At 40.4% G+C, this 16,803-nt stretch overlaps 1 protein-coding gene across 5 annotated transcripts in view; it reads left to right on the top strand.

Moving 5' to 3' along the window:
- Positions 1–16,803, top strand: part of shi (dynamin-1 shibire) — a 187,468-nt gene that overhangs the window by 87,656 nt on the left and 83,009 nt on the right. For all 5 annotated transcript variants that reach the window (XM_071657888.1, XM_071657885.1, XM_071657886.1 and 2 more), the window contains 3 exons: positions 2,748–2,907; positions 9,607–9,738; positions 13,865–13,984. In XM_071657888.1, coding sequence (XP_071513989.1) covers positions 2,748–2,907; positions 9,607–9,738; positions 13,865–13,984 — 412 coding nt within the window. The remainder of the gene's footprint in view (positions 1–2,747; positions 2,908–9,606; positions 9,739–13,864; positions 13,985–16,803) is intronic.

Raw genomic sequence — 16,803 nt, 5'->3', positions numbered from 1 at the left:
CCCCTCTCGTTTTCAGTTTTCCAAAAGAAGGAACAGAGAAGAGGGCCAAGTGAGGATATTCCCTCAAAGGCTCAGTTCTCTGTTCTTAACACTACCTCGCTAACGTGGGAAATGGCAAATAGTATGATAAAAAAAAATCACCTTATACACGAGTGTATATAGTATTTTTTGGATGAAGCCGAGTGAATGCTTTTGCAGTTTTTAAAGGGATTGAACCATGGTGCTGGAGGATAAGAATGTAATGATAGGTGATAGGGCAATTAATGGTATAATTAGGGTTACGTGGCCCCTGGTGTAGTTGAAAATGAGTAACAGCTCGTTGAATTTTGTTCTATAAGAGATATGTTGATTGAGAATACATGGTTTAAAGAAAGGTACATACTTGAATATACTTGGGTGAGTAAGCATTATTGGATTATATTTTGGTTGACATGCATTGAGAAGAGAGGTTGTTAAATATGAATATGCTTAGAGTGGTGACTTGTGCAATATCTGATCATTCTTGGTAGAGATGCATGTGAAAGTTTATGCTGGTTTTAGGGAATAGTAAATGACTTTTGGGTGACAAAAATGGTAAAAGTGAGCAAGCTTGGGAAAGTGACCTTTGTGCAAAGATACCAAATGAAATTAATTGAGGAATGGCATAGGTTTGAAAGTAAATGATGCTAAGAGAGTGGAAGAGGCATAGAGAGTCTTGAGGTGAATTTTGTATAAACAGGTGAAGTGTTAAGCATGTGGAAGGTGGGCTCCTATGAGGAAGGGTTGTGAGTCTTATGGTAGAGGAACAAAAAAGATAAATCATTAGTTAAAGAGGGTGTTTATTGGATGGTATATTGTATGGGGAAGGATTGTAATTGGCTGGGATGAGTACTAGAAAAGGCAGCTTGAGGTCAAGAGAAGGGTAAAAGAGGTGGAAAAGAGGGCAAATTAAGAATGGGAGAATATTGATACAGTTGAGAAAGAAAAGGAATTTGTATTGAAAAAGGAAGTGAGTAGTGTGAGAAAAAAACAAATATAGGTAACAGTGAGGAGAGTAGATAGGCAAAGATGATGTCAAGGATAGATATGAGAGGAGTGTTTTGAAGGGTGGATGAAAATATGTAATGGGAAAGTTGATATGGAGTGTTAGGGATGAGATTGCATATGGAGTGAGAGTTATGGTGAATGATATGATGAAAGCAGACATAACGAAAGCCTTGCACAAAAGGAAATATGGCAAAACAGCAGGAATGGATATGACTTCAGTTGAGTTGTCAGGCTGTCTAACGTAGATAATTTTTCAAATTCCAAGATATAATTCCGTTATGTATACCTGGTAAGATGTATGGAAGAGTAGGAATTGAAAGGATGGTGGCATGCACAGAGTATCTAACCTGGCACAAGTAATGGGTTTTGAGGAGAGGTAAAGGATTTGTTGACTACGTGTCTTTTTTGAATGATTTGTGTGAGAAGTAGTTTGAGAGAGTGAAATTGTATAAAGCTTTTATGGATCCAGAGAAAGTGTGTGATAGATACCTTGTAAAAGATGGTGTGTGGGGTAAATGGAAAGTTACTAAATGCAATGGAGTTTTTCATGAGTAAGTAAGGCATGTTTGCAAGTTTGAAGGGAGGAGGGTAAGTGGTTTCCAGTGAAGGTTGGCCTGTATCAAGAATAAGTGATGTCATTATTCTTGATTAATTCATTCATGGATTAGGTAGTGAGGATGGTAAATAAGAGAGTCCTAGGAACTAGGAGCAGATCTAAACTTTAGGTCATTTAGGATTGAACATTCATGAGTGTTAGAAGCATGCCTTGGAAAGAATGAATTGATGCAATGTATGGGGAGGGGAGAACATGATGTCAGTACGTATGGTGATAGTGTAAGAATAAAAGTGCCAGAGAGTTCAAGTAGTAAGCAGTATGATTGAGATGACGGACCAAGGTGGACTGAAGTGTTTCAAGCATATGGAGACGTTGAAAGTAGGAGGACTGACTGAGAGGATCCATATGAAGGAAATGTAGGGAGCAAGGGTAAAGTTAGACAAAGATGTCAGGATGGAGTGAAGGAAGCTTTGGGCTAATGGGGTCTGAACATTCAGGATGTTGCAAGGCATGTTATGGATAGAATTAATTGATTTGATTTGGTATGTGTGTGTGTTGGGGGTATATTTTGTCATTATGCTGAGTCTTGCCATATTAGGTGGTCAAGATAAACCAAGGGATAGTCTGTGGGTCTTGGCTTTGGGTGATAGGCTTTAGTTTTAGTATTTGATATATGACAGCTGGAAATTGAGTGTGAGCGAATGAAACCACTTTCCATTTGATCCTGATGCTATCTCGCTAAGGTGGGAAAGGCAGATAGGTATGGAATATGTTATACTTACTTTAGAATGTGGATATTTTCAAATGTTATTTATGTATTATGCTTATTTTTACCACTCTTTACACCATGCATGCTGCTGATGAATATTTTTTTTTTCACTTATACACTGGATTTGTAAGAAACTTTTTTTTAGATTTTATAGTGTTTAAGCTTCATAATGATAATCTTAAAACTTTTATGGTTAAGATTTGTTTTATCTGGATGCATTTACTTAATTGTGTTCTTTAAGGAAAATTTTTGCTTGTTACCATAGGGAAAAGTGAACCCAGCTTTGCCTGTAAGTCCAACAGTATAAGATAATAGTCAAGGAATTATTTACCAGTAGTTCTTTAGATAAGATTCTAATTATATTATCTTTTTCTCTACAAATTCCATCCTTATTAGTGCCCAGCAGTCTAGTGAGAACACTAGTAAGTCGGGGCGGAAATTAGGGAACCAGGTGATCCGAAAGGGCTTCATGTCTATCTCCAATCTTGGCTTCATGAAGGGTGGCTCAAGAGATTACTGGTTTGTCCTCACATCAGAATCGCTTTCTTGGTTTAAGGTGAGATGGAATACAATAATTATAATTATTGTAATTATTTTTATTTATTTATTACACTTAACCACCATCTCTGCATTAGCGAGGTAGTGTTCAGAACAGAGGACTGTGCCTTAGAGGGAAAATCCAGCTCCCCACTCCCTCCCTTTTTAGTCACCTTCTGCGACATGCAGGGAATACGGAGATAAGATTCTTTCTCCCTTACCCCTGGGATGATATACATATACCCTTAGGGATTGGGGGGAATGAATACTTCCCAGGTATTCCCTGCCTGTAGTAGAAGGTGACTAAAAGAGGTGGAAGTGGGGTGGCTGGAAATACTCCCCTCTTGTTTACTTTTCCAGAAGAAGGAGCATCGATGCATGCCAAGTAAGGAGTTTTCTTTAAGAATCAGTCACTTATGTGGGAAATGGTGAATGTGTATGGGGAAGAGATATCATGAGAGGCAAATGTTTTGGGAGCTGCTGAGGGAGTGTGTCAGCAGCTTTGGTGCACAAGATTGGGTATTAGTGTTGGGTTATTTAAATGCAGTGAGTAGTGTGGCATTTGAGGGTATAATTGGTGTACATGAGGTATTTAGTGTTGTGAATGGAAATGGTGAAGAGCTTGTGGATTTGTGTGCTGAAAAAAGACTGATGATTGGGAATAGCTGGTTTAAAAAGAGAGATATACATAAGTATACTTATGTGAGTAGGAGAGATGGTCAAAGGGCATTATTGGATTGTGTGTTGATTAATAGGCGTGTAAAAGAGAGACTTTTGGATGTTGATATGCTGAGAGGGGCAACTGGAGGGATGTCTGATCACTATCTAAGGGGGGTGAAGGTGAAGATTTGTAGAGGCTCTCACAAAAGAAGAGAGAATGTTGGGGAGAAGAGAGTGGTGAAAGTAAGTGAGCTTGGAAAGGAGACTTGTGTGAGGAAGTACCAGGAGAGATTGAGTAGAATGGCAAAAGGTAAGAGCAAATGACATGAGGAGAATTGGTGAGGAATGTGATGTATTTAGAGAAGCGGTGATAGCATGTGCAAAAGATGCATGTGGCATGAGAAAGGTGGGGGATGGGCAGATTAGAAAGGGTAATGAGTGGTGGCATGAATTAAAGTTGTTAGTAAAAGAGAAAAGAGAGGCATTTGGATGATACAAGGAAGGAGTGCAAATGACTGGGAGATGTATTAAAAAAGTGGCAGGAGGTCAAGAGAAAGGTGCAAGGATTGAAAAAGAGGGCAAATGAGAGTTGGGGTGAGATAGTATCATTAAACTTTAGGGAGAATAAAAAGATGTTTTGGAAGGAGGTAAATAATGTGTGCAAGACAAGAGAACAAATGGGAACATTGGTGAAGGAGGCAAAAGGGAGGTGATAACAGGTGGTGATGAAGTGAGGAGATGGAGTGAGTATTTTGAAGGTTTGTTGAATGTGTTTGATGATAGAGTGGCTGATGTAGGGTGCTTTGGTCGGGGTGGTGTGTAGAATTTATTAAGAAAGGTGGTGACTGTGTTGTTGATTGGTTGGTAAGGATATTCATTGTATATATGGATCAAAGTGAAGTGCCTGAGGATTGGCAGAATGCATGCATAGTGCCATTGGACAAAGGCAAAAGGGATAGAGATGGGTGTTCAAACTACAGAGGCATAAGTTTGTTGAGTATTTTTTGGCAACTTGTATGGGAAGGTATTGATTGAGAGGGTGAAGGCATGTACAGAGCATCAGATTGGGGAGGAGCAGTGTGGTTTGAGAAGTGGTAGAGGATGTGTGGATCATGTGTTTGCTTTGAAGAATGTTTGAGAAATACTTAGAAAAAGATGGATTTGCATTTAGCATTTACGGATCTGGAGAAGGCTTATGATAAGGTTGATAGAGATACATTGCAGAAGGTCTTATGAGTATACGATGTGGGAGGTAAGCTGCTAGAAGCATTGAAAAGTTTTTACTAAAGATGTAAGGCATATGTACGAGTAGGAAGAAAGGAGAGTGATTGGTTCTCAGTGAAGGTCGGTCTGTGGCAGGGGTTTGCGATGTCTCCATGGTTTTTTAATTTGTGTATGGATGGGATGGTTAGGGAGGTAAATGCAAGAGTTTTGGAGAGAGGGGTGAATATGCAGTCTGTTGGGGATGAGAGGGCCTGGTAAGTTAATCAGTTTTTGTTCGCTAGTGTTACAGATCTGGTGGCTGATTGGAGTGAGAAACTGCAGAAGTTGGTGACTGAGTTTGGAAAAGTGTGTGAAAAGAGAAAGTTGAGAGTAAATATGAATAAGAGCAAGTTTTATTAGGTTCAGTAAGGTTGAGGAACAAGTTAATTGGGATGTAAGCTTCAATGGAGAAAAATTGGAGGAAGTGAAGTATTTTAGATATCTGGGAGTGGACTTATCAGTGAATGGAACCATGGAAGCGGATGTTAGTCACAGAGTGGGGGAGGGGGCGAAGGTTCTGGGAGTGATGAAGAATGTGTGGAAGGAGAGAACATTTTCTCAGGGAGCAAAAATGGGGATGTTCGAAGGTAATGAAAGAGTAAGAGAGATGTGTGGAAATAGAAAGAGTGTGGTTGAGAGAGTAGAAGAGGTTGTGTTGAAATGGTTTGGACGTATCGAGAGAATGAGTGAGGAAAGATTGACATAGAAGATATATGTGATGTCTCCATGGTTGTTTACTTTGTTTATGGATGGGGTTGTTAGGGAGGTAAATGCAAGAGTTTTGGAAAGAGGGGCAAGTATGAAGTCTGTTGGGGATGAGAGAGCTTGGGAAGTGAGTCAGTTGTTGTTCGCTGATGATACAGCGCTGGTGGCTGATTCATGTGAGAAACTGCAGAAGCTGGTGACTGAGTTTGGTAAAGTGTGTGAAAGAAGAAAGTTAAGAGTAAATGTGAATAAGAGCAAGGTTATTAGGTACAGTAGGGTTGAGGGTCAAGTCAATTGGGAGGTAAGTTTGAATGGAGAAAAACTGGAGGAAGTAAAGTGTTTTAGATATCTGGGAGTGGATCTGGCAGCGGATGGAACCATGGAAGCGGAAGTGGATCATAGGGTGGGGGAGGGGGCGAAAATCCTGGGAGCCTTGAAAAATGTGTGGAAGTCGAGAACATTATCTCGGAAAGCAAAAATGGGTATGTTTGAAGGAATAGTGGTTCCAACAATGTTGTATGGTTGCGAGGCGTGGGCTATGGATAGAGTTGTGCACAGGAGGATGGATGTGCTGGAAATGAGATGTTTGAGGACAATGTGTGGTGTGAGGTGGTTTGATCGAGTAAGTAACGTAAGGGTAAGAGAGATGTGTGGAAATAAAAAGAGCGTGGTTGAGAGAGCAGAAGAGGGTGTTTTGAAATGGTTTGGGCACATGGAGAGAATGAGTGAGGAAAGCTTGACCAAGAGGATATATGTGTCGGAGGTGGAGGGAACGAGGAGAAGTGGGAGACCAAATTGGAGGTGGAAAGATGGAGTGAAAAAGATTTTGTGTGATCGGGGCCTGAACATGCAGGAGGGTGAAAGGCGGGCAAGGAATAGAGTGAATTGGATCGATGTGGTATACAGGGGTTGACATGCTGTCAGTGGATTCAATCAGGACATGTGAAGTGTCTGGGGTAAACCATGGAAAGCTGTGTAGGTATGTATATTTGCGTGTGTGGACGTGTATGTATATACATGTGTATGGGGGTGGGTTGGGCCATTTCTTTCGTCTGTTTCCTTGCGCTACCTTGCAAACGTGGGAGACAGCGACAAAGCAAAAAAAAAAATATATATATATTTTTTTTGCCTTGATTCAATCCACTGACAGCACGTCAACCCCGGTATACCACATCGCTCCAATTCACTCTATTCTTTGCCCTCCTTTCACCCTCCTGCATGTTCAGGCCCCGATCACACAAAATCTTTTTCACTCCATCTTTCCACCTCCAATTTGGTCTCCCTCTTCTCCTCGTTCCCTCCACCTCCGACACATATATCCTCTTGGTCAATCTTTCCTCACTCATTCTCTCCATGTGCCCAAACCATTTCAAAACACCCTCTTCTGCTCTCTCAACCACGCTCTTTTTATTTCCACACATCTCTCTTACCTTTACGTTACTTACTCGATCAAACCACCTCACAACACACATTGTCCTCAAACATCTCATTTCCAGCACATCCATCCTCCTGCGCACAACTCTATCCATAGTCCACGCCTCGCAACCATACAACATTGTTGGAACCACTATTCCTTCAAACATACCCATTTTTGCTTTCCGAGATAATGTTCTCGACTTCCACACATTCTTCAAGGCTCCCAGAATTTTCGCCCCCTCCCCCACCCTATGATCCACTTCCGCTTCCATGGTTCCATCCGCTGCCAGATCCACTCCCAGATATCTAAAACACTTCACTTCCTCCAGTTTTTCTCCATTCAAACTCACCTCCCAATTGAATTGACCCTCAACCCTACTGTACCTGATAACCTTGCTCTTATTCACATTTACTCTTAACTTTCTTCTTTCACACACTTTACCAAACTCAGTCACCAGCTTCTGCAGTTTCTCACATGAATCAGCCACCAGCGCTGTATCATCAGCGAACAACAACTGACTCACTTCCCAAGCTCTCTCATCCCCAACAGACTTCATACTTGCCCCTCTTTCCAAAACTCTTGCATTCACCTCCCTAACAACCCCATCCATAAACAAATTAAACAACCATGGAGACATCACACACCCCTGCCGCAAACCTACATTCACTGAGAACCAATCACTTTCCTCTCTTCCTACACGTACACATGCCTTACATCCTCGATAAAAACTTTTCACTGCTTCTAACAACTTGCCTCCCACACCATATATTCTTAATACCTTCCACAGAGCATCTCTATCAACTCTATCATATGCCTTCTCCAGATCCATAAATGCTACATACAAATCCATTTGCTTTTCTAAGTATTTCTCACATACATTCTTCAAAGCAAACACCTGATCCACACATCCTCTACCACTTCTGAAACCACACTGCTCTTCCCCAATCTGATGCTCTGTACATGCCTTCACCCTCTCAATCAATACCCTCCCATATAATTTGCCAGGAATACTCAACAAACTTATACCTCTGTAATTTGAGCACTCACTCTTATCCCCTTTGCCTTTGTACAATGGCACTATGCACGCATTCCGCCAATCCTCAGGCACCTCACCATGAGTCATACATACATTAAATAACCTTACCAACCAGTCAACAATACAGTCACCCCCTTTTTTAATGAATTCCAATGCAATACCATCCAAACCTGCTGCCTTGCCGGCTTTCATCTTCCGCAAAGCTTTTACTACCTCTTCTCTGTTTACCAACTCATTTTCCCTAACCCTCGCACTTTGCACACCACCTCGACCAAAACACCCTATATCTGCCACTCTATCATCAGGGAACGAGGAGAAGTGGGAGACCAAATTGGAGGTGGAAAGATAGAGTGAAAAAGATTTTGTGTGATCGGGGCCTGAACATGCAGGAGGGTGAAAGGAGGGCAAGGAATAGAGTGAATTGGATCGATGTGTTATACCGGGGTTGACATGCTGTCAGTGGATTCAATCAGGACGTGAAGTGTCTGGGGTAAACCATGGAAAGCTGTGTAGGTATGTATATTTGCGTGTGTGGACGTGTATGTATATACATGTGTATGGGGGTGGGTTGGGCCATTTCTTTCGTCTGTTTCCTTGCGATACCTCGCAAACGCGGGAGACAGCGACAATGCAAAATAAAAAAAAAAATATATACTTTGTCCATACATACACATACACAGATATGTATATATACACACACACACACACACTCTTGTACATGTTCATACTTGCTTGCCCTCATATATTCCTGGTGCTGCCCCGCCCCACAGGGAACAGCATCGCTAGCCCCTGCTTCAGCAAGGTAGTGTCAGGAAAACGGACAAAAAGGCCACATTCTTTCACACTCATTCTCTAGCTGTCATGTGTAATGCACTGAAACCACATTGCGGTCAGTGGACTGAAACAGGGCATTGAAATGTCTGGGATAAACCATGGAAAGGCCTGTGGGGCTTGGATGTGGATAGTGAGCTGTGGTTTTGGTGCAGTCATAGACTGACAAGATGGAGCAGCACTATAGATCTTAACTTTACAAATGACGTGGCAGCTCTAAGATTTATCCATACTGTTGTCATTATAACAAAGAGTGAAGGGATGCATGTCTTTGTTGTTGGAATGCTTGATATATTTACGTTAATTCTACATTGTGATTAAAGTGATTATAAGCATATGAGGCTGTTTTGTATGTTCTTAGTGCTACTTTACAAAAGTGAGAAATGGCAAACAAGTATGACAGAACTATTGGTATTATTATTGTTGTTGTTGTTGTTATTATTATTATTATTATTATTATTATTATTATTATTATTATTATTATTATTATTATTATGGAAAGGTCTGTGGGAATTGGATGTGGATAAGGAACTATGGTTTTGTCGCATTACTTATAACAGCAAGAGAATGGTTATGAGTGGATTTCTCCTTCCTTTGTCTGTTCCTGGTGTTACCTCACTAATGTGGAAAACTGCAGTCAAGTATGAAAAAATGATAATAATTATTATTATTGTTACCACAGCTAATGCAAGATGTCTATTTATCAGTCATCCCAGAAGGTATGATAATATACATACAATTGATGACTCACATGAACCTTTGGGACTGTGTTGATTGATATGCATATATTTGATTTATCCCTCTAGGATGAAGAGGAAAGAGATAAGAAATACATGTTAATGCTTGATGGCCTAAAGATAAAAGATATTGAACAGGGCTTCATGTCACGTCGTCATGTATTTGCGCTTTACAACCCAGATCAGAAAAATGTCTATAAGGTAAGAGAATTGAAGGTCTTTTGGTTGCTTTTACCTGCAGACAGAAACAAAAATAGATTTTATTTACTTGGATTATTGTGTATGTGTATGTAGAATGTCAGTCACGTTTATCAGTCGTATCAGCACACCCTCTTCAGCTATTTCAACCACGCTCTTCTTATTACCACACCTTTCTCTTACCCTTTAATTACTTACTCCTTTAAACCACCTCAAATCACATGTCAAAAGTTTCATTTCCAACACATCCACCATTCACTGCATATTCTTATCCACAGCCCATGCCTCATGTCCATACAGGAATGTTAGGACTACTATACCTTCAGACATATACATTTTAGCCTTCCCAGATACCTTCCTCTCTTTCCACACATTCCTTAGTGCTCCCAGAACCTTTTCCCTCTCTTACACCTAGTGACTCACTTCAGCTTTTGTGGTTAGGTTTGCTGCCATGGTATCTAACACACTCCACATCCTCAATATTTTCTCCATTCCGACTCGTACCCCAGGTAATCACTCCCTTTGACCTGCTACATCTGATAACCTTGTTTATGTTCATATTTACTCTTAGCATACCCCTTTCACACACATTCCCAAAGTTGGACACCAGCTTATGCATTTTCATACTCAAATCTGTCACCAGTGCTTTGTAATCAGTAAAGAACAATCGGCTTACTTCCCAGTCCCATTCACCCCCTACAGACTGCATACTTGCTCATCTCTCAAAAACTCTTGGATTTACCTCCCTCACCTCTCCAATCTTAAACAAATTGAACATCCGTAGTGATATCACACACCCATGCCACAGACCCATCTTCACCTAAAAGCACTCACACTCCTCTCTGCCTTCTTGTACACACACATTACACACTTGATAAAAACTTCTCACAGCTTCTGGTGCTTTTCTCCTATTCCATATATTCATGAGACCTTCCACAAGCCATCTCAGTCCACCTTATCAAATGCTCTTTCCAAATCCATAAATGCCGCATATAAATCCTTTTTTAAGTTTTTCTCACACACATTCTTTAAAGTTAATACCTGATCCACACATTCTCTACATTGTATTTATATATGAGTGAGTGAGAAAAGATTGACCAAGAGAATACATGTGTCAGAGGTGGAGGGAACGAGAAGTGGGAGACCATATTGGAGGTGGAAGGATGGAGTGAAAAAGATTTTGAGCGATCGGGGTATGAACATTCAGGAGGGTGAAAGGTGTGCAAGGAATAGAGTGAATTGGAACGATGTGGTATACCGGGGTCGACGTGTTGTCATTGGATTGAACCAGGGCATGTGAAGCATCTGGGATAAACCATGGGAAGTTTTGTGGGGCCTGGATGTGGAAAGGGAGCTGTGGTTTGGGTGCATTATACATGACAGTTAGAGACTGAGTGTGAACGAATGTGGCCTTTGTTGTCTTTTCCTAGCACTACCTCGCACATGCGTGGGGGGAGGGGGGTGCTGTTTCATGTATGGCAGGGTGGTGACGGGAGTGGATAAATGCAGCAAGTATGAATATGTTCCTGTGTATATATGTATATGTCTGTAAATGTATATTTATATTATCCCTGGGGATAGGGGTGAAAGAATGCTTCCCATTTATTCCCTGCATGTCATGGGGGGCAACTGAAAGGGGAGGGAGTGGGGGGCTGGAAGTCCTCCCCCTCTCATTTTTAATTTTCCAAAAGAAGGAACAGAGAAGGGGGCCAAGTGAGGATACTCCCTCAAAGGCTAGTCTTCTGTTCTTAACGCTACCTCGCTCTCGCGGGAAATGGCGAACACTATGAAAAATATATATAAAGATGCTACCAAGCTCTGTCAGCAAGAGGTTACGCTGTGAGTGAAACGTGTCCTTTGGCATGGCTGTATTATTGGGTGCGTAATCTCTCCAAAGAACTTATTACTCCAAAGGAAACTATATTTCCCTTCTACAGGAAGTAGTGTCTCTTTGGACTGCAGGAGCCTTTAGAAAGGGCATGGGTAACACTAGGACTCTTTCATAGAAATGGTCCTATGGTAATTGTAAATGAATAATGAAAATAAAAGTGATTTGTGAGAGATGGGTGATTATTAGTGCTAATGCACGTAGCCATGAGAAAAAAGATAGGAGGCAAAAGTTTTGGGAGCAGCTGAGTATGTTTATGGATGCAAAGTGAAAAGGTGTGTTGAACTGCTTGTCGAGTTTTGTGCTGAAAAAGGACTGGTGATTGGAAATAACTGCTTTAAAAAAAGGGACATTAGTATTCTTGGGTGAGTAGGAAAGATGGTAAGATGTTGTTATTGGATTACTTAATGATTAATAGTTGTGCAAAAGAGAAACTCGTTGATGCAAATTTGTTGAGAGGAGCAGCTGGTGGGGTATCTGATCATTACTTAGTGGAGGCAGGGATGAAGATTTTTTCAAGTTTTTGGAAAACAGGAAATTATTTGAGTGAGAAGAGGATGGTTAAAGTAAATGAGCTTAAAAAAGAGGCTTTTATGAAGAAATACCAGGAGAGATTGGGTGTAGAATGGCTAAATGTGAGAGTAAACAAAGCAAGGGGGGATGGGTGAGGAATGGGAGAGCAATGCTAGCATATGTGAGATATATGTGGGATGCAGAAGGTGGGAGTTGGGCAGGTACAGAAGGATTGTGAGTGGTGAGATGAAGTAATCTTGGTAGTGAAAGAGAAAAGAGAGGTGTATGGGTGGTGCCTAGTGGGAGGGAGTGCATATGAGTAGGAAATGTATAAGAGAAAACAGTAGGAGGTCAAGAGATAGATGCAGGTGTTGAAGAGAGGGCAACTGAGAGTTGGGGTAAGCAAGATCAGTAAACTGAAGGGAGTATGACATTTTAGAAGGAGGTTAATTGTGAGAAAAGCATGAGAACAAGCATAAATATCCTCACACAAAAAAATACTTGACACCATTTTTCAAAATAATGATAGTACGGTTAGCCAGCATCATAATTAGCCACAAAGGCTTCACCTCCAAATTCCTCAAGCTCTACGGTGATGTTCCCCAGGGATCAGTTCTCTCTCCATCCCTCTTCAGTTTTTTCTCACATGACCCTTCATCACCTGCTGCAGACAGCAGTTTGGAGGTCCTTTCATATGCAATTGCCTCACAATTTCAACTCGGCACCCTCACTTTGCTCAAACAACACACAACAGAATGTCTGCATTTTCACTTAAATCCACCATCACCAACTTAACACCTGATAGACATAAATCCAACCTGCACCCTCTCATCATCCTGAATGGCCTGCCACTTCCACCCAGCAGAATTTCAACCATACTACATAACTTGTATATAACATACAACATTCACTCTTCACACCAAAGACATCAACAGAGAGGCCAAAAACAAATGAAATTTCCTCAGAGCACTTAGTGGTTCCAGATTTGGACAGGCATACGTTTCATCTGCTCCACCCTCACCTTTGCTTTACCTACCTGGTCATCCACTCCCTCAAAAGCAAATATAATTGCTGGAAACCTCAAAATAGAGCACTTAGAACAGTCACCACTTGCTAAACAAGTGCAAGCATTCAACGAAACAGAAATACTTTCAATACAGTCTCACCTGGTCCTCTTGCACCAGAACCACTTCATAACCAGCCACCAGGCCTTAGTTAGGAATTTAAAGCTTACCCCTGCTTCATGCTTTAGGATCTTGTAATTGTAAATTTCCTCCCTACCCCAGCAAACATGAAATTTACAAAGTACAAACACACTATAAAATCCTGAGAAGCAAACAACCACCTTCCCAGCCCAGTCCTGAGCACCTTTTCATTAAACATTTAGCCATGTACTTTCTCATTTTTATCCTGGACACTACCCATCCCTTCAGTGTTACAGGCACTGATTCATTTTAACACATTGATCCTCATGTCCAAGTTGCAACTTCCATACTGAAGACACTGAATACTTAACCCTCACATGTTGTGTGCTCACCTCACAAGTACATACTAACATCATAATACTTCTTCAGCACTGATTCTGGGTGTACCTGGCTTGCTTCTTGAGTGCCCCTGGTACCCTGTTAAAGGGGATCTTGGAGTAGGAAGGTAAGGTAAGTTAAACTAATATTTTGAGTCAAAGATGTAATTTCTATGAATACTCTGTGATTTTATTTTTCTCAATAGGATTATAAGGAGCTACAGTTAGGTATTGAAACACAAGATGACATGGACTCATGGAAGGCTTCATTCTTACGTGCTGGTGTCTACCCAGAAAAAGTGTCTGACAGTAGTAATGGAGAAGAGGTAAGAACATGTGTTTTTTGCTTTTCTATATGTATGTCAATCCTTATTCATATTGCAATACATTTATTGACATTTGTTTCTGTCTTTGTATGCCTCTCTCAGATAACCCCTCATGTGATACAACATGGTAGCTCATTCTGTTGTCATAGTTTATGCACCTTTCAGGTCTTCCATTGTGACATGTGACAGTGGTTCATAATATATATGCTATAACTAACTATTTTCCTGAATGTTTATAAGTTAGATTATTTTTGTCTCATCTTTTATGCATATCTTAATTATTATCTTCATGTTCCCATACCACTGCAGGACTCCAGCATTTTTCTGTCCAGTACTTTCTGAAACTACTTCCCTCTCAGATTTCCTCATGCCTCACTCCTTACTTTTCTATTTTCAGCCTCCTGATTAGGAGATTTATTTAACTGGATTATACTTGGTGGCCATAAAGGATCAATTTGCCCTTTAACCCCATACATATTCAGTTAGGTTTCCTTCCTAAATGGTTCTCTAGATCTTCCTGAAGACTGCTTAGTTTCTTACCTAGAAAAATCATAGGAATGAGCTGTCATTGGCATGGCTAGAGGTTGATAGCCTTTAGGGAGAAATTGTTGCTCGCTGCCAACTCAGCAGTCACAAAGCCTGAAACTTGATATATGTATGTATTTTCAGTTAGAGGTGTCATTTGTTTAGCATAAATTTAGTGCTAGAATACCATGTTTGGAAAATAGTTAAATAGACTGTGAATAGTTTTTCATGAGCAAGTGCAGCTAGTGCGATTAGAGGACATTATATGAAATTAAAGTAAAAAACTTGTTAAAAAGGATGTAAAGAAATGCTTTTTTAGGTAAAGAGTGTTAGATGAATTGAACAGAATGACTTAGAATGTGATTAATTGGACAGCATACATAGATTTGAGTTTGTACGATAGAAAATGTTTAAGAAATGGGACCCCACAGTATAAAACTCCCTCCCCCTTGCGTATAGGTAATTTCACACACACACACACACACACACACACACACACACACACACACACACACACACACACACACACAAACACAGTAATTCTAAGTACACAATCGCCAAACTATATCCATATTTTGTAGATGCAAATGATGCACCATGAGACTCTATCTGGTGGCAGGTGAGACACACAGTCCTAACCACCAGATTTGGGGGCACTCCAGTGGCTATGGCCTTGTATATATGAGTATTTATTTAACCATTCCTAAAATATTGATGGTAACTGAAGTGTCATGAGCTATGAAAAAGCAAATTGAAAAAATCCTGAATGGTTGTTACCTTGGTGTGAATGAATTAACTTTATAAATGCTGTTTACATAGTTGTAGGTGGTTGGTAGCCATTATCCAGGGAGGTATGTTATCAGTACTACCTACCTTGGTATCAGGAGGGTTTGTGACAGCTGCATATTGAGCCAGCATTTCAGTGGTTGCCAAGTTGCATTCCTCTGACCCAGATAGCTTTCTTTTCTTTCTGCCTCACCCACACATGGACTGCTGGCATTCTGTCCCTGTCCCACATAACTCTTGACAGAATTTAACTAACACAACTCTCTCTTTGTAACTTTAATTTTCCTGTAGTGAGCGATGTTTTAGCCCTGCCTTTTGGTAAAATGGTAGGAACAATAGAGAGAAGTAGTAGGTAGGGACATTAGATAGGAGTATTAGGTAGAAACATTGCATAAAAGTAGTTGTTAGGAACATTAGGCAAAAGCATTAGGTAGTAGTAAGTTGAAACATAAAGCAGGAACATTAGGTTGACATACTAGGTTGTAGTAGTTGGTAGAAATGTTAGTTAGGAGCCTCCAGAAACACTATGCTAGAGTTGCCTTCTGCCAGAGGCCTGTTAAGGGTGAGGCACTAAAGGCTAGAAAGTACCACTAGAGATCACCAGTTATAGAGGTTCTATGGAGGGAATGGGCATCAAAAATATGGATAGATAGATTTACTTATATTACATTTTACCAGGAAAGGACAAGAGTCAGTGTATATTTTTAATTTTTTGCCCACATCCAAATAGACTGATGTTTTTCAGTTGCATATATAAATGCCCCTTCGTACCTTCAAATCTGATTAACTATCTACCAGTGTATCTATATCTCTGATGTCTGTTCCAACTTGAACTCCCTCAAGGGGGTGGCCACAGCAATAGAGTCTCTATAACTAGTGGACTCCATTGTTGCTTCTTATCCTTAAGTGGCTCACTAATTAGCATGCAGAAAAATCCTCGTTGCTCATTTACTGAGAAATGGTTGTGGCAGAAAAGTTTTGTATGTTTCCACCCTCAGCACTGGCTTATTGCAGTGTAAACAGATTAGGTTTTGTGAAGTTCATATAACAGTGACAACCAATGTCACATCTAAAAAAAATCAGGTGACCTTGAAGAGTGGTCTTTAATGTGGTATTATAGAAAGACTCAGTTTTCATGCACATAGGGGTTAAGTAAGAGTAAGGATCATGTACTTGGTTTGCTGGGTTTGCCCTGATTTTAGATATTTGCTGCAAACAAATATTTGAATTCTTTAGCTACATGTCAAGTCTAACTATCTATAATGTGCTGGTTTTGAATGGCTTTGGTTGTTGTAATGGCTCACAGTGTAGTACATTTTTTAATGTATGTGCTATATTGTCTTCATATCCTTTGCCCACTTGCCTGTACCTTAAGCTGTTTTCAGAATTAGTAAACTAAAGCATAATTTTTAAAAATGTTATAGGATGTCTCATGATGATCAAAGACAAGTGCTTCAAAGACCTTTTCCATATTGGGTATGATAATTTTGGTATGTGAATAAAATACA

This window comes from Panulirus ornatus, chromosome 65 (genome assembly GCF_036320965.1).
Source record: "Panulirus ornatus isolate Po-2019 chromosome 65, ASM3632096v1, whole genome shotgun sequence".
Classification (NCBI taxonomy): Eukaryota; Metazoa; Arthropoda; class Malacostraca; order Decapoda; family Palinuridae; genus Panulirus; species Panulirus ornatus.
The sequence above is the reverse complement of the archived record's forward strand: the minus strand, read 5'-3'. Positions and strand labels throughout refer to the sequence as shown.